The sequence below is a fragment of the Pseudorca crassidens genome, chromosome 17, assembly GCF_039906515.1.
Source record: "Pseudorca crassidens isolate mPseCra1 chromosome 17, mPseCra1.hap1, whole genome shotgun sequence".
NCBI classification, from domain to species: domain Eukaryota; kingdom Metazoa; phylum Chordata; class Mammalia; order Artiodactyla; family Delphinidae; genus Pseudorca; species Pseudorca crassidens.
In genome coordinates, this window is record NC_090312.1 from 33674992 (window position 1) to 33693185 (window position 18194).

Consider the following 18194-nt stretch of genomic DNA (forward strand, 5'->3'; position numbering starts at 1 on the left):
GAGCTCAGTAAAACTTTAATCCACTTGACTGTTGATGGGTGGGGCTGGGTTCCCTCCCTGTTGGTTATTTGGCCTGAGGCAACCCAACACTGGAGCCTACCTGGGCTCTTTTGTGGGGCTAATGAGAGACTCTTGGAGGGCTCACGTCAAGGAGTACGTCCCAGAACTTCTGCTGCCAGTGTCCTTTTCCACATGGTGAAACAGAGCCACCCCCCACCTCTGCAGGAGACCCTCCAACACTAGCAGGTTGGTCTGGTTCAGTCTTTTTCAGGGTCACTGCTCCTTCCCCTGGGTCCAGATGCGCACACTACTTTGTGTGTGCCCTCCAAGAGTGGAATCTCTGTTTCCCCCACTCCTGTCGAAGTCCTGCAGTCAATTCCCACTAGGCTTCAAAGTTTGATTCTCTAGGAATTCCTCCTCCCATTGCCAGACCGCCAGGTTGGGAAGCCTGACTTGGGGCTCAGAACGTTCACTCCAGTGTGTAGACTTCTGTGGTATAAGTGTTCACCAGTCTGTGGGTCACCCACCCACCAGTTATGGGCTTTGATTTTTACTGTGATTGCACCCCTCGTACCATCTCATTGTGGCTTGTCCTTTGTCTTTGGATGTGGGGTATCTTTTTTGGTGAGTTCCAGTGTCTTCCTTTCGATGATTGTCCATCAGCTAGTTGTGACTATGGTGTTCTCGCAAGAGGGCATGAGAGCACATCCTTCTATTCCGCCATCTTGGTTCCTCCTCCCCAGCTCTTGGTTTTATTGATTTTTTTTCTATTTTTTTAAAAATCTCTATTTTATTTATTTCTTTCCTTCAGCTGTCTTTAGGTTTTGTTTGTTTGCTCTTCTTTTTGTAATTCTATTAGGTGGTAGGTTAAGATATTTATTTGAGATTTTTCTTGTTTTTTGAGGAAGGCCTGTATCACTATGAACTTCCCTCTAAGAACTGCTTTTGCTGCATCCCATAAATTTTATATGGTTGCGTTTTCATTGTCATTTGCCTCAAGATATTTTAAAATTTCTTCTTTGATTTCATCGTTGATCTATTTGATTTTTAGTAGCATGTTGTTTAGTCTCCATGTGAGTGGGGTTTTTTTCTCATTTCTTTTTCAGTGGTTGATTTCTTGTTTAATACCATTGTGATTAGAAAAGATGCTTGAAATAATTTCTACACTCTTAATTTTTTTGAGGCTTGTTTTGTGGCCTAGTATGTGGTCGATCCTAGAGAATGTTCCATGTGTACTTGAAAAGAATGTGTATTCTGTTTTTTTTGGATGTACTGTCCTGAAAATATAAAGTCTAACTGTTCTATTGTATCATTTAGGATCTCTGTTGCCTTACTGATTTTTTGCCTCAAAGATCTGTCCATTGATGTGAGTGGGGTGTTAAAGTCTCCTACTGTTATTGTCTTCCCATCAGTTTCTCCGTTTATGTCTGTTAGTATTTGTTTTATGTATTTCAGTGCTCCTATATTAAGTGCATATATGTTGACGAGTGTAAAATTCTCTTCTTGTATTGATCCTTTTAGCATTATATAGTGTCCTTCTTTATCTTTCTTTATGCCCTTTGTTTTAAAGTCTATTTTGTCTGATGTGAGTATTGCAACCCCTGCTTTCTCCTCATTTCTGTTTGCATGAAATATCTTTTTCCATCCCCTCACTTTCAATTGATGCGTGTCCTTTGCCCCAAAGTGGGTCTCTTGGAGCAGCATATTGTCAGCTCTTGTTTTTTTAACCAATCTGTCACTGTGTGTCTTTGGATTGGAGCATTTAGTCTATTAACATTTAGGGTAATTATTGATAGATATGTATTTATTGCCATTTTAAACCTTGTTTACCCATTGATTTTGTATTTCTTCTTTTTTCCTTTTGTGGTTTGATGATTTTCTTTTGTATTATGCCTATGTTCTCTTCTTTTTGTTTTTTTGGAATCTATTATATGTTTTTGATTTATGGTTGCCTTGTTTTCTCAAGTATATTAACCCCTTTCTGTATCTACTTGCTTTAGACTGATAGTCATATAGCCTCAAACACATTATAGAAAAAAAAATTCTACAATTTTTTTTTTTTTTTTACTCTTCTTCCCCACATTTTGTGACTTTGTTCCCTTTATATCTTCATGTTCATCCTTTTGCTGCTCATTGTGGTTATCATCTCACAGATTTTTAAAAAAATCTCTCTACTGGCTTATTTAAGTAATTTACTTTCCAATTGTGATTTTCTGTTTCCTATAGATTCTTACTTCTTTCCTTTTTAGAGAAGACCTTTAATATTTCCTTTAGGATATGTTTTTTATTGCTGTATTCTTTTAATTTTTGCTTGTCTGAGAAATTCTTTCTGTCTCCTTCTAAATGAAGATCTTGCTGGGTAGAATATTCTTAGGTTGCAGATTTTTCCCTCAGGACTTTGAATATGTCTTGCTACTCCCTTCAGGCCTGCAACGTTTCTATAGAGAGATCAGCTGATTGCCTTATAGGGGTTCCCTTGTAATTAACTCTTTGTTTTTCTCTTGCTGCCTTTAGAATCCTCTCTTTAATATTTGCCAACTTAATTATACTATGTCTTGGTGTAGGTAAAGGAACCCTCTGTGCTTCCTGTACCTGGATATCTGTTTCCTTCTTTAGGTTTGGGATGTTTTAGCCATAATTTCTTCAAATACATTTTCAATCCCCTTTTGTCTTCTCCTTCTGGGATTCCTATTATGCATAGATTGGCATGCTTTGTATTATCCCATAGGTCTCCTGTGTTCTTTCATTTTTTTTTTTTTTATTTGGGTATCTGTCTGCTGTTCTAATTGGGTGATTTTCATTATTCTGTCTTCCAGATCATTTATTCGTTCTGCATTATTCATCATGCTATTCATTGCCTTTAGGTCAGCTTTTGTCTCTGCGAATGAATTTTCTAATTTTTCTTGGCTCCTCTATATTGTTTCTAGTTTGTTTGTTTGTTTTTACAGTAATCTGCATTTCTGTCAATAGCCTTTCTTAATTCCTTCAGTATTTTCATTACCTCCTTTGTGAACTCGGTGTCTATTAGACTGAAGAGGTTTGTTTCACTGTTTGTTCCTTCAGGGAAATTCTCTTGATCTTTCAATTGAGAGTGGTTCCTCTGCTTCTTCATTTTTTCCCCTTATATTTCTCCTACTCTGTGAGTTTAGGAGAAATAATTAACTACTGTGGTCTTGGAGGGTTATTTTTATGTGGGAGCATCCCTGTGTAGCCTGCGTGAGTTTAATATTTTTTGGTGCGAGGGCTGTTTTTAGTATGGATGCCTGCTGCCCCTTTCCTCAGTGTATGCTGGCCATTATCCCCTTAATAGGAGGTGTGACTGGTATTTTGGTGACCAGAACCTGCACTGGATATTGAGTGGGGCCTCCTCTTTGCTCTGTGGTTGTCACTGCCCTGTCACTGTCACTGCCCTGTCAGGGGCAGGGTCTGCTCCCTAGTTGTTGGAGTAGAAGCCCCCAATCCATTTCTGAGCCGTGTTTCTGAGCTTCAGTATGAGATAGGCAGGACTGGAGTGTACCCACTGGAAAGGAGCCCCTGGGTATTCCTCCGCTGGAGCTGTTGACCAGTGAGTGTGCGCTGTTGTGTCACCGTCTTATCTGTTGTGCAGGCTCACCAAGTACATTGTTGTTTGCACTGCCCTTGGCCCCACCCTCAACCTTGGGAATGCCAGCACTCGGCCCTAGCGTCCCTCAGGCGTCGTTTTCACAAGGCCACCAGCACAGATCCACTGAAGTCAGGCTTTAGGACCACAGCAGTTGCGCGCCTGGACCCAATGTGGAAGGCTATGGAGGCAGCCCAGACCCTGGCCAAGCCCCCATGTGCACGTGCCCGCACAGTCCAGCCCACGGCTGCTAAGGCCAGACCTGTCCCAGTGGCAGAAGCACCCGTTGTGCGTTTGGATGTCCCACAGGCGCTGAATTTACAAAGCTGGTGGCACAGGTGTAAAACTGTGGCTCACGCAGTCGCTGGGAGAGATTTCAGCCCTGTTTCCTAAGTCACGTGACCCCTGGCACTCAGCTGTGGGTGCTGCTTTTAAAGTGTTCAACAGGGAGAAACAAGAAAGATGATGCAAAACGAAATGCCATGTTTTGGCTGTGGCATTGGATTCCAGGAAAGCGAGTAACCCGAAGGGAGGTAAGCCACGACCGTAAGGAGCAATGTACTTACTGTAAGGAGGAAGAACATTGGAAAACAGATTGCCCTAGGCTGAATCATGAGAAGAAACACAGTAAGACGAGAGCCTCTCACATGGTAGAAAGAGAGGAACACTCTGATGAATGGAGAGGCCTGGGGCTCCCTTGGACTTGGTGCCTAATTCCCCACACCCGGAGCCCTGGGTAGAATTGCCAGTGGGGAATGAGCTGCAAGTTTGCTGGGATGAAGGAGAAGACTGATCATTATTCTGGGAAAAAGCTGGAAGATGGCCCCAAATTCTTGTGATGTTGATATGGTTCCTGGCAAGTCCACTGTGTTGAGACCTTCTCTGACTACCCTGCTGTGGACCACTTTGCTGGTGGTGACATGAGACAGACGGTTGCTATAGGTGTTATCAAAGCAGTGGACAAGAAGGCAGTTGGAGCTGGCAAGGTCACCAAGTCTGCCCAGAAAGCTCAGAAGGTTAAATGAATATTATATCCGCCACCCCAGTCTTAATCAGTGGTCAAAGATGGTCTCAGAACAGTTGGTCTCAACTGGCCATTTAAGTTTCATAGTAAAAGACTAGTTAATAACAACAATTCATCGTAAAACCTTCAGAAAAAGGAGAATTTTTTGTGGACCATTTGTTTTGTGTGTGGCAGTTTTAAGTTATTAGTTTTTAAAATCAGTATCTTTTAATTGGTTAAGGCCCTCCTTAAGGAAATTATCCCCTGATTTGTATTAAGGCATTGGAATTACATTCATCCTGGAGACCACAATAGGAAAAACTGAGAAAATGGATACTAATTTAACTTGAGATAAGGCCTTGCCAGTTGCCCTGCTATGAATCAGTGGCTCCCAGTAGCAGGCTTAAATTAAGTCCCTTTGAAACACTGAATGGTAGGCCATTCCAGGTGTCTGCCCAGGTGATAGAATGTATAGATGCTTTAAAAGACCTAGCAGTTGCCAATGATGTTGAAACTTTGGGCACTATACTAATCTCTGTTCATGAGTTTGCCTCCAACAGGTCTGCCTATCTAACTGAAGTAGATGGGAATTTCATTGTAGCTGGAGAAGGGTCAACCAAGTTGTTTATTTTTGTCTAAATAAATAGCACAGGAATTTAGTATATGTACTAAGAACTGGAACTAAAACACCCAAGTTCAATTACAAATTAGACAACAAAGTGCTAACGGGCTTCATCAGGTTCAGATAGTTGTAGATATATAAAAGGACAGACTAAATATTCTAAGGAATGTTTGTCACCTCCGGAAGTAGCCAGAGTGGTCCTCGTCCTTTTCGCACAAGTTGGTGGAGTGGACATTGGCAGTCAGGAATTGTAATAGGAAAGAACCTTTGTATTCTATTACAAGTTAATCACTATAAGTATGTTGCCTATAAGCTTAGGTTATACATAGTGGCCCATCTCTGGGAACCCTGTCTCCCAGGTAATGAGCATTAAGCTAAAATAAACCTTTGTTTAGCTCACAGGAAACATCCTGACCAGGCCCACCTGTGAATGACTGCAGGCAGGAAGAAATTAACACATCCCCTATGGAGGTGGACCAGAACCAGGAAATGTTTGACTTTACTCCCTCCTCTTTTAGTATAAAAGAAGCCTGAGTTCTAACTCAGGCACGATGGTTCTTTGGGGCACAAGTTCACCATCTTCTTGGTCTGCCAGCTTTTCGCTATTCCTTGCCCCAACAACTCATCTCTTGATTTCTTGGCCTGTTGTGTGGTGAGCAGTATGAGCTTGGACTTGGAAACACTGAGCCCAGGAAGTGCAAAATTCCAGAAGGGAGATTTAGGTTAGGTGCTAGAAAGGAGAGTCTGCTAGAGACCATGGAACGAGCTATATTCCCGAATTTATCTCTCCAGCCACTTGCAAGCAGAGGTTTGATGGCCACCTTTTAGGGTTTCTCTTAACACTATGAGATTGTCCTAGGTAACCTCAAAGGCTCCTTCAAGGTTCTATGATTCCATCAGCCTTGTCCTTGGCCAAATGTATTAATTAGGACTTGTGACTTCATATAGCAGGCACCCAACTAACCAGAGCTTGAATGTATGGGCTCTCTTGGAAGAGCAAAGATGCAGCCGATCCTCAGTCGTAACGGAACCAGGAATGTGAAACCTGCAGGACTCTCTTCAATTCATGCCTCCACTTTGGCTTTGCTGACTTTCTTCTCTTTCTTAATCCAATTTCCATCATATATCAGAAAACATAGCCACTGACAGCTCCTGGCCTTTTTATTTTTCCCCCATCTAATAGTTTCTGTCACTGGAGATGAACTGCCTCTTTGGTATCAAGGCAAAAAATAACACATCTTCACAGGCCAGGGTACAGACTGACCCATTTTAGGAGTCTGCACCCCCTATACCACCATCAGTTGAAGCCAGAAGAATGGGACTAGTTAGAAAATGGCAGGTCTCTTGGGAACACTATGGATAGATCAGAAAAGGAAGCATACTAAACAAAATAGTCCCCTACCTCAAAGCAAAATGGCAGGAAGCTGGTGCTCGGGCATTAAGAACACCACAGGTTTAAAGTCTTTCTAACTGCACCGTATACAAACTATGAACATAAATTTTAGGACTCGGGAATCTTCCAAGTTGATAACCACAATCTTTCCGAGAATATCTGAAAGGGATATTCACTGTTAGTCTGTGTATTCAGCAACTGTAATGTGCTTAGTGCTGAGCTAGGTGCTATGCTGGGTACAGAGCTATAGACCATGGTTCCTATGTTCAAAGATCTAACAATTGAATGGGATTAGGACTGAGGAGCATTCTGAGAACCATCTTAAATATAATAGAGGATTATCCCTCACCAATGACTATTTATGAATAGTCCTCGCATCAAGTTTAAGTTAAAACTATCTTCTCAAGGAAAACCTCAATGGTTCAGAAATAGCTTAGGCTACAGAAATCTGTATTGTTTATTCACTTGTTCACTCATAAACACTTCGTATGAACTCATCTTTGCTTTAGACACACTACTAAGTGGTAGAGTTACAGTTCCCTACCCTCAAATTTCTCAGCTGCTGTTCTCTCCGCCTGGAATATTCTTCACCTAACTCCCATCTCCCATTGCCACCATCACCTTGTATTTAACTCCTGTTCATTTTTATAGATATTAGCCTTCCTCGACTCTCTTGACTGGGTTAAAACACTGCTGTATATTCCCATAGCTTTTATCCCCTTTGGAAAGTTATCTTACTTGTAATTTTTTACCCAATATGTGCCTTCCTTAGCAGAATGAAAGTCCCATGGGGATAGGGCCATGCTTTTTCTGTTCACTACAATGCCTAAAATAGTGTCTCAAAATAGCAAGGACTAAATATTCATTAATTTGGCAGGTATTTATGGAACGTCTATGTGTCCAGCATTGTTCTTATCACTGAGGATACAAAAGGGGGGAAAAACCCATATATGGTCCCTTCCTTGAAGGAGCTTATCAGTTAGTCAAAGTGTCGATTTAATGATGGAAGAATGTTTAACTCAAACTCCTCATTTCCCAGGTGAAGAAATGATTGCCAGAGAGACTAAGTGACTTAAGTCATATGAAGAATTTGAGTGCCGTAAGTTGTTTTTTTTGTTTTTTTATTCCCTCTTACACACTGCTTCTCAATACACATTTCACAAACCAAAGGTGGATGTATGAACTTCTGTTCATTCAGTCCATGGATGCTAGAGGATATTGAGGCATCATGAGCTGTGTGAGTGGAGACAAACATGCAGAGAATGTGATTTTTATGCCAAGAATGTTAAAGGTTAAGTCAGTACAGACAGCTTTCGTGATTTCTTGGCCAGTTCGCCCACAGCCCCCATGATAGTGACCATCATGTCCTTCATCTTTGCCTGTGGACCCTGGGTGTCTGGAGTTCCTGGGAAAGTGAAGGTGTTGGCGTCGATGCAGCCATGTGGTTAGGGTTTAGTCAGGAACTGCTACAGGAGAGCTCAGTCCTGAGCCAGGAATTGCAGGAAGGGACTAACATGGATCACTTCTGAGAAAGTGGAAGGGCTTTTCAGGAGAGGGCATGTAAAAAAGGCAAGGAGATTTTTAGGAGTGTATGAACAGCAAATAGCTTGCTAGAGCAGAGAGTATATATTAAATAGTGAAAATATGGGATAGATATGGGGGACTGGGCTGGAATTGAGTCCTTGGAAATGAAAGCAATGGCTGGTTCAAGGAATGGAGAGAGAACTAGGTTTGGATTTCAGTTGGATTTCTAATTAATCAAACGCGCTCTTAAATTTAGAGCCGGGGAGGACTTCCACTGGAACTCTGCTGGGGTTCCTTCTCGCAGTTTGAGGAACCACCCTAGAAGGGTATGGAGAGACCCTCTCCTCCACTCATACTCACTCAATAGAAGCCAGTCTTTGGACAGGTTGTTATATATCAGTTGCTCCATGTCAGGTTACCACGTGTGTGTCCCCAACTGAAAATGCACCCCACCCCAGTCCCCCACAAAGTTGAACTGACACATCAGTGGAAACACATAGCATAGTGCCAACTGTCACCCTAGCCATCTCCAAACAGGGAATGGCAGAGCCTGTGCGTGATTCTCTTTGACTGCTGTCAGTGGAGGCCACACTGACTCAGAAATCTCACTCGTTTAAATCTGAGTTGCTGAGTCATTTCGTCAGAAAGCACCTCAATTCTGCAATAATCTTTTTAAAAAGCAACCAATTTTAATGATGTGAGCCGAAATCCTTTGGCATTTAAAGTGCTCTACTGAGGGCTCTCTGCTGAGACTAGCGGTTTGCTTCTGTTATGGAGAGGCGGAAAAGATGATTTCATTGTCTTTAAATCACGTGCGGGCTCAGGGAATGAGCTGTAGCAGGCTTGGGAATGTGTGGGAAGAAGTCAGAAGGCCATGCATACAACGTCTGCAAAGAAAATGTTTTATTTAAAGTGTTAAATACCATGACGAGAATGAATTTGAGTTTTACATTAGTTGGTGTTCATTACAGGACTAATCTGCCCTTTTTTTTTTCCAGCTGGAATTCCCTTTACTTTTAAAACATACTATGTACAGGGCAGCAATGGTCACTGGAATAGTGCTATTTACATGACTAAACCACAAGTCGAGGTGCAGACATGTGAAAATTAAAAAAAAAAAATACACCAACATTAAAATAAATACTGCATAATGACAGGTATGTACAAATATTCCATACAGTCATGTCCTTCTTATTAAAATTAGAAATAATTTATATAGGAATATGCACAAAAGATTATGTGACTGCGTCTTAGTATCAGGAAAATGGTAAATGTTTATTCTAAGGGAGAGTATAGACACTATAGGTCTAGTAAGTCAATTGTTGCTGGTACACAAGTGTCTAAATTATTTCCGTAAAGTTTTGTTCGTTCTTTTCAACTTTACCTGGGTCCATCGTAGGTCTCAGAATGTCAAGACACAGTCTCGGTGTATTTCGTATTGCACCACATAAAGAGAAGGCATTTTTAGTGATACTCATTTTTAACTTTTGCACCGTATCAAGCATGATAGTTTTGAATGGTCAACACTGAACTTAAAAAGGAACACAAGAGAGCAATTTTTGTGCGTGGCCTTAAACAAATGGTATGTACGTGGATTTCAAAAGTTGTTGCAAGAAGTTAAAATCCATCTATAAGAATGTGTTATCAAAGTGCACAGAAAGAAACAAAGAAATATGGGTGGTTTATTACATTACTCGGTGACTTTTCTCCTAAGTCGGGGAACTTAAGAGAAATTTGACCTTGCAGCACCACCCAATGGTAATAACTGTCTGTAAAACCAAAGGCAGGGGTTTGATTTTGGGGATTCGGGTGTAGACTTTTGGTGATGGCATCAAAGAACTGCAAATAGGCAGACTGACTTTCTTTGAGTCACCTAAAAATTGGAGCTTTAAAATTATCTGTTGCAAATTTATGTTTGCTATATTTCTTTAGAAATATAATTTGTGAAAAATTGAATTTTACTACGGATAAATGAATTAATAAACAGTCTTGTGTTTCAGGGCTTCAAATTGTTAGCGTTTCTATTCACATAGTAAATGGAAATTGGCTAAAGGAATTGCTTCATGCTTTAATTAATTAGAAAACAAAACACAAAACCTAAGACCTTCTAAAAATAATACTTTAACCCCTGTATGAATAATGCTGGTGCTAAAAACAAATTTATTAGACATTACAATGGCCACATGATTTTAGGATTTTCCTGTAAACTGAACTTTGAAGATGAAAATAAAATTACCATGCACTGTACAATAAATTGCAAAAGTTCAAATATCTTCTTTATCAAATACATGCTGACTTGCTCTAATGTACTCCCAAGTCATGTTGCAAAATCCTTTTCAACATGCTTGAAATAAAGAAAGCTCTTAGTTTTTTCCCCGCCTTGAAAAACTCAGAGATTCAGAAGCATCTACAGCTCTGAATCAAACATGGGGTATAAGAGAGTATCAGGTCAAAAACTTGTAATTTTTTAGCATAATGTTCACTCTGGTAGGGAGAAAGAAAATAAAAGCTTAAAAGAGAAGAAGAAAAGTGAGATAGAGGAAGAAAGATGTGAACAATTTGCACATATTGAACTTTAATATTTGTATATTTAACATGGAAATAAATTGAATATGTTATACTTATTTGTCACATGAATTTTAAGTATTTTCTAGAAAGTATTTTCTTCTGTAATGTCTGCCAAAACACAGACTATGATTACTTTAAAGAATAAACATGGTGTGTCTTTGTATCACCCTGTTGCATTCTCTCCCTTTTTTAAAACCATGCACTAGTGAAATTTATTTTTAAAAATAATATAAATTGTTGAAAATGGCTGATTTTTATTTTTATTTTTTGCAAGTTGCAGCCCCAAGAAAATAATTTAAGTATTCAGCTAATCTGTGTCCATGCAAAAAAAAGTTTAATTTCATTCAGTACAGTGGAGCCACAGAATTTTGTTTTTCAGAGTCCAACTCATCTTGGCATTAGTGGGTACCATGCCTGCTGGAGCTCTGAAGTCTGCCACTGTTCACGCTGTCACACGACTGGCTGCTCCCGTCCAGAGGAGCGCTGACGTTTTCATCCTGGACCAAGTCTTTGGTCTCTTGCTTTTCACCTGATGCTTCCTAGGACTTCATGCCTTGACTTGTAACATGGCTTAATGGCTGGATAGCTCCATTTCTGTGGCATCACAGGACTTTGGGGTCAGAGAAATGAAGAAAAAGGAATGATAAAAATATAAAGGTGCCATTGAAAAGGGCTTTTGTTGCATGAAACTGACTCTTTGAGATTAATCCATGGCTTCAGATTGGACCAAAACGTGAGTGTTATTGAACTCCAAACCTGATAGTTCGTCATAGCTCCGCTCTTTCACCTGAGGGCCTTCTTTAGGGCACAATGTGTGCAACTTCCTCTGAGAACACAGGATCGCTTTGTATCCCTAGAAACAGGCTCAGAAGACACAACATTAAGCATGCAGTGTTACCAGGGTTTGCGACCTGTGGGGTTTTTTTCTTTTTTTGTAACGCTGGTTGCTATGACAACAGTTTTACAGCTGCTATGAACGAGAGTAAGAAGGTCCAGTTGAACTTTCCAGAGATGATTGGGAAGCTCTTCTTGTCAGAGGGGCCAAGGTTGGATCTACTAGGGAGGAAGTGGGGAAAAGTTTGAACCAGCCAATCACCATATTGGACAGCTCCAGTTCATCTAAAAGTATCTGGGCCACTCCCATAAAGGATTTGTGATCCATGCGGCCATAGTCTCCCCAGACTATGATCTGTTGACAAAATTAAAAGAGCAATGTCAGTATAATCATGTATGTAAAAGCTTGTCAACTAAAATACATTCAGTTAGTGTGCTGACATCAAACATCAAGTTATGCAGTTGTATTTAATTACTGGGATAGTTGTCTTTGCTAGAATCCGAAGGTACGTTAGGAAAACTTTACAGGAGTGTTCAGATCATGAGCAATCAGGGAAGATGGGAGCTTATGTGTGATGGGGGTTTACGAGTCTACAGTCACTTTAAAGGAAACAACAGTGTGTATAGCTTTTTTTTTCTTTCTCACATTCATTTCCATTATGGTTTATTACAGGATATTGAATATATCGATAGTTCCCTAGTGTGTATAGCTTTATAGCACTGGCCACTACTTTGAAGTTTCCCAAGAATTTCAGCTGTGAGGAGTGGAAAAGGATGTGATAAGAAAAGATGTTGGATACAAAGTCTGACTCCATGAAGACACTTTCTTAGGTAAGGAATATATAATTCAGTAAATACCTGTAAAACCTTTCCTTGGGGACTTTCTTCAAAAGATAATAGTTGCTGGTAGAGGGGTTCCAGCGTCTTTCTTGCCACTTTTGTTTTCCTTTTGGCTATGCAGACTCCATTATCTAACAGATACACCTTTACATATGGTGCTTGGGAAAGAAAACACAGAGGAGAGTTGGGAAAGAAAACACAGAGGAGAGTTAAGTGATGAGCTATGGTTACGGAACACCCAGCTTACAGGTGACATCTGCCACAGCTTAATCTTAGGCTGGAAGAGCCAGCGGTCAAAAATCACTGGCCTTTCCACATTACGTCAAAATCATTAGCTAAACAATAGATAACTATCAGCCATTCAGGTAGTTTTAGGCAATGTTAACATAGCATCTGAGTTGATTACTATTTTGCCATCAACTGGTTATATGGATTTGAACAACCGCGTTAAAAAAAGGAGAAATGCTTCCAGTCCCTAACAATTTCAAGAAAGAGGTCTCGCTCAGTTTTTCATGTGTCTATACTTAAATCTAATTAAACGTGCTTGAAATTAGATTGTTTTACTCACCCATCCCCACAAATCATTGATCACTCAAAAGGGTTTATTTATTGATGGTGTGGGTACACAACAGGGGTGGGGTTTGATGTAATATGTTCAAATTAGCCAGGAAGAGGCAACTAATTATGACTACCACGGGTTCAAGTTTTTCTGACAGACTCTTCATAACATTTTCGTGCATGTACAAACTGCAGGATTCTTTCTAGCAGAGTCAGTTGACTAAGCGCCAAGACGTTTATGAACACAACCGTCTTAATCACCACCGCAAGGTTGTACAATAGGTAACAACATACGTTACAATTTGGAATTTCTGCAGGGACAGGGAAGCTAGAGATTCAAAATTACAGTTCAGTCAGTGGAGGTGCTGAGGTGAGAAACCAAGTTTCAGAATTGTTCTATACGTCAGATCCAGTGTTCTCTACATCTCTGCATCAGACATCTGGAACCTGTGGCATTCCCCATGGCTCGAAGCACCTTAGATTATGACATTTCGGTATGAAATATGTGACATCACAATAAAAACTTATAATGGTGACTCTCTATATATTACAGGAAGTAAGAATCTTAGACTGTCCTTCACATATGGGCTTATGCTACTTTGGGAACCTGTAACTATTTTTATTCTAATTCCAGGACTCTAAGGATTCTTAAGGAGAATTTAAAAGCTCCAGATAAACTGAAGAATAACACAAAACACTAGCTAACAAGAACTTCTTATGTACGTGTCATACAAAATGAATGTGATAGGTTTTGTTTTGCAGTGGTTTCTACCATATATGTGTTTATCTTAACGACTTGTCTTATCCCCATCTGGCCACTCTCACTGGGTGCTCACTCAGGACAAACACACAAACTACCACTTAACTGTCTCATTTATTAGTATCCTTGATCATTTAAGAGCAAAGCTTCCAGTATCATTTATTAGTATCCTTGATCATTTAAGAGCAAAGCTTCCAGTATCTAATCAAAAACAGTCTCTGAATTGAAAAGTGTGGATTATGAACAATAATAGAAGAATCTCTTCTGTTCTTACCTGGCAGTGTCTTGGAACCTGGTTTTACAACAAGGCCACGGGCCCGAATGATTTCCACCTCCAGCTGTCCCTTTTTGTCCATCATGCCTACCTGAATGTCACCTAATGGCGTGTGAGGAAGAAACAAACAGTGAGAGAAATGTTTGTGCCAAAGACCTTGGTTTAACATTGTTTCATCATTTCCTACATCTTTTCCTAAATTCAAATATATTTAAAAATTTATCAATGATACTTTACTTTAAAAAGCATACAAATTAAAATGGAAAAATTTAGTCAAAGTTTTTTGTTTAAATCTAAGATACTCATTCCTGATAATACTGTTAAAGATCCTATGAAATTAAAGAATGTGATTTTCAATAATCTAAAAGAAAAACAATGAATCACGTGACAAATTCTTACCCATGGCAGGTGTGGCCAGAGTCTGGCGCCCCACTAGCTGGGCAGGGCCAAGGCCATCCAGAAAATCACTGAATTGGCTATCAGAGGCCAAGCGGACACCAGGGAAAATCAGACTAAAAGTAAAATAACACACAGGATTAAACCCTCCACTCCTGTTTCCATCTAGCCCCCTTTCCGTGGCAGGAGCAGCTGGTCCCACTATTTTGCCACTTACATTAATTGGATCCCAACCTCCCCACTGCACCTCCATGGCTCTCCCTCCTTATCCCCTAGCAGCCCTCGTCCTGTATTGCAAGCCTCTGTTTATGTGCCTTTCTTTTCCTTGTCTGGAGGGCATGAACTGTGATTTCTATGTATAGCACTCAGTACACTTTGAGCACTTATTCCATGACAGGCATTAGCATACTGAATCTCTTAGCTGCACTATGACGGAGGTTCTATTATTTAACCCATTTTATCGATGAAGAAAGTCTTCAGATCAGATCATTCCCATCAACACCCAAACACACTGCTATTTCTTCCACCTTAAAAAAATCCCTTTCCTAACCTTCTTCCCTCCCCAGCTACCACCCCGTTTCTCTCCTTGAAATCTTCAATTCCTTTCCTCTCATTCTCCTTTGAAAATCGAATCCGTTTTTCCTTGCTCTCTTCCTCATTTTTTCTCCACTCCACGCTCTCGTCCTCAATTTTTCTCCACTCCACCAAAATTTCTCTGATCAAGGTTACCTAACAGCCACAGTGGTAAATCCGACCGTTAATACTCCAGACTTGTCTAATTGAACATATTAGCCTCATTTGACCCAACTGATCCCTCCCTCTTCCTTGAAATACTTTCTCCACCTTTTCCACTTTCTCTCACCTTTTTCTCCTTAGCACTTATACCATCTAATCTATTATATATTAAATATTATATATTTTCCTAATTTTTCTTTTATTTGAACAATTTTTCAAGTTTATTGTCCATCTTATCTGTTAGACTGTAAGTTTGATGAGGGTAGGGTTTTTTTATTTGTTCACTGATATATATCCAGCACTAGAACCATGCCTGAAATACTGTAAGTACTTGTTAAACTCAATCAATTAAAATGAATCTTAAAAAAATTACATAACTTGCCCAAGTTTCTATAGCACCAAAAAACAGATTAGAATTTAAGCCTATATGATTCTAAAGCCTATGGTCTAACCACCAACTGATTTTTGCTTCCTCGTATGACATATATCCCCAACTCATAGCAAAGTGCCTAGAACACTAGAAGGTATGGAGATATCTGTCGAATGAATTTATGAGTTTTCATCCCATTTCTCCAATAAGACTATAAACACCTGGAGCACAGGGGTCATAGTTTGAACATTTTTATATCCCTAACAGTGTCTAACGCAGTGCTTTGCAGTGATGAGTGCTCACTGCACATTTCTTTTTTACTTGATTCTCCATCTCTTTTAAGACTTCCTTGATTAACGTCAAATCTATTTCGTCCCCCAAGCTTAATTAATTCCCAAATATACAGTTAATCCGAACATTTTTAATGCTTGCATAAATATCCCATATAACCTTACTTATAAATGTATGGAAACCATATATATCTCGTATTCATATAATTGTGTTAGACAAATGATCCCTAGGGCAAGTCATCAGCACTCTGCCAGCTGCTCCTGTGGCCTCACGTCTGTGAACTGACTACACACGTTTGCCTAAGCATCTGATGCTGCCATGGTGATGACAGATGAGGTCAGTAAACCCCACTTTCCTCTATTAATGTCCTTTACACACCCATCTACGATCTGCAGTTGCTAATTATTGTTAATTTGTTGGTGACAGGGCTGTACAATCTTGACAAATGCTTTAAAAATATCTCAGACACAGTGGAGTCAAGGGAAAGCTACATGATAACTACATAAAGGAAAGGCTCACCAACTTTGTGGCATTTCATTTTGGCTGTTACATTTATCTGAACTGTTTGTTCCTGGATGGAACTAAGTATGTATCGATATTCTATATTTTTTAGTAATAACTCTTAGAGCAAAGATTTAAAAAATTAGCATCGTACATGTGGCATAGGCACAAGTGCTTATTATTTCTGTGCTTTTATGTATTATTTCAAGGTAGGGCAAACTTCTATTTGTGACAGTCACATTTTAGCATCTTGCCCTTAAATTGAAACACTTTATCCCCAAACCTATTTCCATTGATATACAAAGCCAGATATGTCACATTTCTCAGTGGCAGGGAAGCAAAAGTTTTCTTCACAGCAAATCAGCCAGTGAAAGTTAAAATGGTGCTATAGGGCGTGTGAGTTAGCTTTGGTGAAAGCACAGAGAGTGAGGTAGAGAAGAAGGTCTCCAGCAAGGCATGGAGACCACGGCCCAGCCAGCCATCACTCACTTTCCTTCTGAGCTATAGCTGTTCATGCTGCCATCTGTAGATTCTCGGCTTGCCTGTCGAGTCATCCAGTTCCTCATTTCCACAGCCAAGCCCGTTTCTGTACTTCTCTGCACGGTGCTCCGTAGCTTTTTACCACTGGCTTCTGCACGGACAGAAAATAAAAGGGGTGATAGTTTTGTCATCATCATCTGGTAACAAAGAATAGCAGCCAATGCTTTGAGGTCCTCAGATGAAGAACCTGCATAAATACAAAATGCTTTTATGAAGGAGACAGAGAGAAAAGGTATTCCAAATCACGTCTTGTTGAGGGATGAAAACTTTCTAAAAAATCTTCAAGAAGCACAAAATACCATTGTTTTATTTTCCTTTAAAACAGTGTTCAAATTGGTAACAAAAGGAACAAAGAGGTTCAAGCTATGTAAAATAAGCTTTATTTTCATTGTAATATTTAAATCAAGATTAATTTACGCCTTTTTCTTTTTTCTTTCTTTTTGTCATAGTCAAAGAAGTAGGCCTTCACATTATTTCCAAAGAATAGGTGGTGAGTAATCCTCAATTCTAGCTTTAACTTTCACACAAAAACCTGTTTTTGCAGGGTGATCAGTATTAGAAAGCAAAGAAAGCTACACTAAGGAGATAGCCTCGCCTGGTAACACTTTCACATCTGTTCGTCACTTTCAGAGAGGTTCTCATAAGGAATGCAAAACCCAGCAATGCCATGTGAAAAAAGAGCTTTTAAATTTTTGGTCATGGATAGTCATGTTCTTAAGGATCTTCAACAGTCTGAATAGGAGGTCTGCTTATGGAAGCCAATTAGAAGACCAAACAGGAAACTGAGTCAAGTACCACGGAGGTGACAGAGGTGCGAAGTGCCATCTGCAGAGGTCAGGGAGGAAGAGCATCACAGAGGGAGCTGGGACGTGAGCTGGGCTTGAAAAATGGGCAGATGGGGATCCAAGAAACAGCCCCAGTTATCAAAGGCCTTGCATGTTGGAATGTGGAGCTGAGAGATGACTGAAGCTGCAGCAACAGGGGGATGGTTCAAATTACTTGTATTAATTTACTTCCTGTCAGGTCTAAATATTTATCCACATTGACTATTCATATCATTAGTATTCTGGGATATGGTAAGCTCTTGTAGTGTCTGGTATTAATAATTTCATTTTAGATCAATAAATATTTGGTGATATTGACAGTGACTTGTGGAAATCCTTTCCATCAAACCTCTTATAATATCTGCTCACCATTTTGAAACACTGCTTTAAATTTCATCTCTTCTCCACTTCCAACTTTAATGTACATCAAAATGCTTTAAAAAGTATATATAAAATATGTTATCACTGATCTACAACTCAGTTCCCTAATCTGAGCCTATTTTAGATAATTGATAGTAAAACATGTTGTACTGATATGAACTACTGAGAGGAGCTAAAGC

At 39.8% G+C, this 18194-nt stretch overlaps 1 protein-coding gene and 2 long non-coding RNA genes across 60 annotated transcripts in view; 2 read left to right on the plus strand and 1 right to left on the minus strand.

Moving 5' to 3' along the window:
* The window catches only part of LOC137209991 (uncharacterized), a 127269-nt gene extending 113020 nt beyond the window's left edge, over window positions 1-14249 (plus strand). For 7 of the 9 annotated variants that reach the window (XR_010936212.1, XR_010936211.1, XR_010936216.1 and 4 more), the window contains 5 exons: window positions 7659-7718; window positions 9142-11444; window positions 12219-12376; window positions 13578-13662; window positions 13985-14249. This is a non-coding gene — a long non-coding RNA (uncharacterized lncRNA). Of the gene's footprint in view, window positions 1-7658; window positions 7719-8399; window positions 11445-12218; window positions 12377-13577; window positions 13663-13984 lie in introns of all 9 variants that reach the window. The other 2 variants (XR_010936219.1, XR_010936213.1) reach the window with 2 other exon arrangements.
* RIMS2 (regulating synaptic membrane exocytosis 2) overlaps window positions 9032-18194 on the minus strand; it is a 572125-nt gene continuing 562962 nt past the window's right edge. For all 50 annotated transcript variants that reach the window (XM_067711534.1, XM_067711541.1, XM_067711531.1 and 47 more), the window contains 5 exons: window positions 16760-16901; window positions 14377-14489; window positions 13978-14079; window positions 12404-12543; window positions 9032-11900 (listed from right to left, as the gene is read on the minus strand). In XM_067711534.1, coding sequence (XP_067567635.1) covers window positions 11682-11900; window positions 12404-12543; window positions 13978-14079; window positions 14377-14489; window positions 16760-16901 — 716 coding nt within the window. In that variant the 3' untranslated portion in view covers window positions 9032-11681. The remainder of the gene's footprint in view (window positions 11901-12403; window positions 12544-13977; window positions 14080-14376; window positions 14490-16759; window positions 16902-18194) is intronic.
* Window positions 15233-17958, plus strand: LOC137209993 (uncharacterized). The gene is made up of 2 exons (XR_010936220.1): window positions 15233-16105; window positions 17260-17958. It is a non-coding gene; the product is annotated as an uncharacterized lncRNA (long non-coding RNA).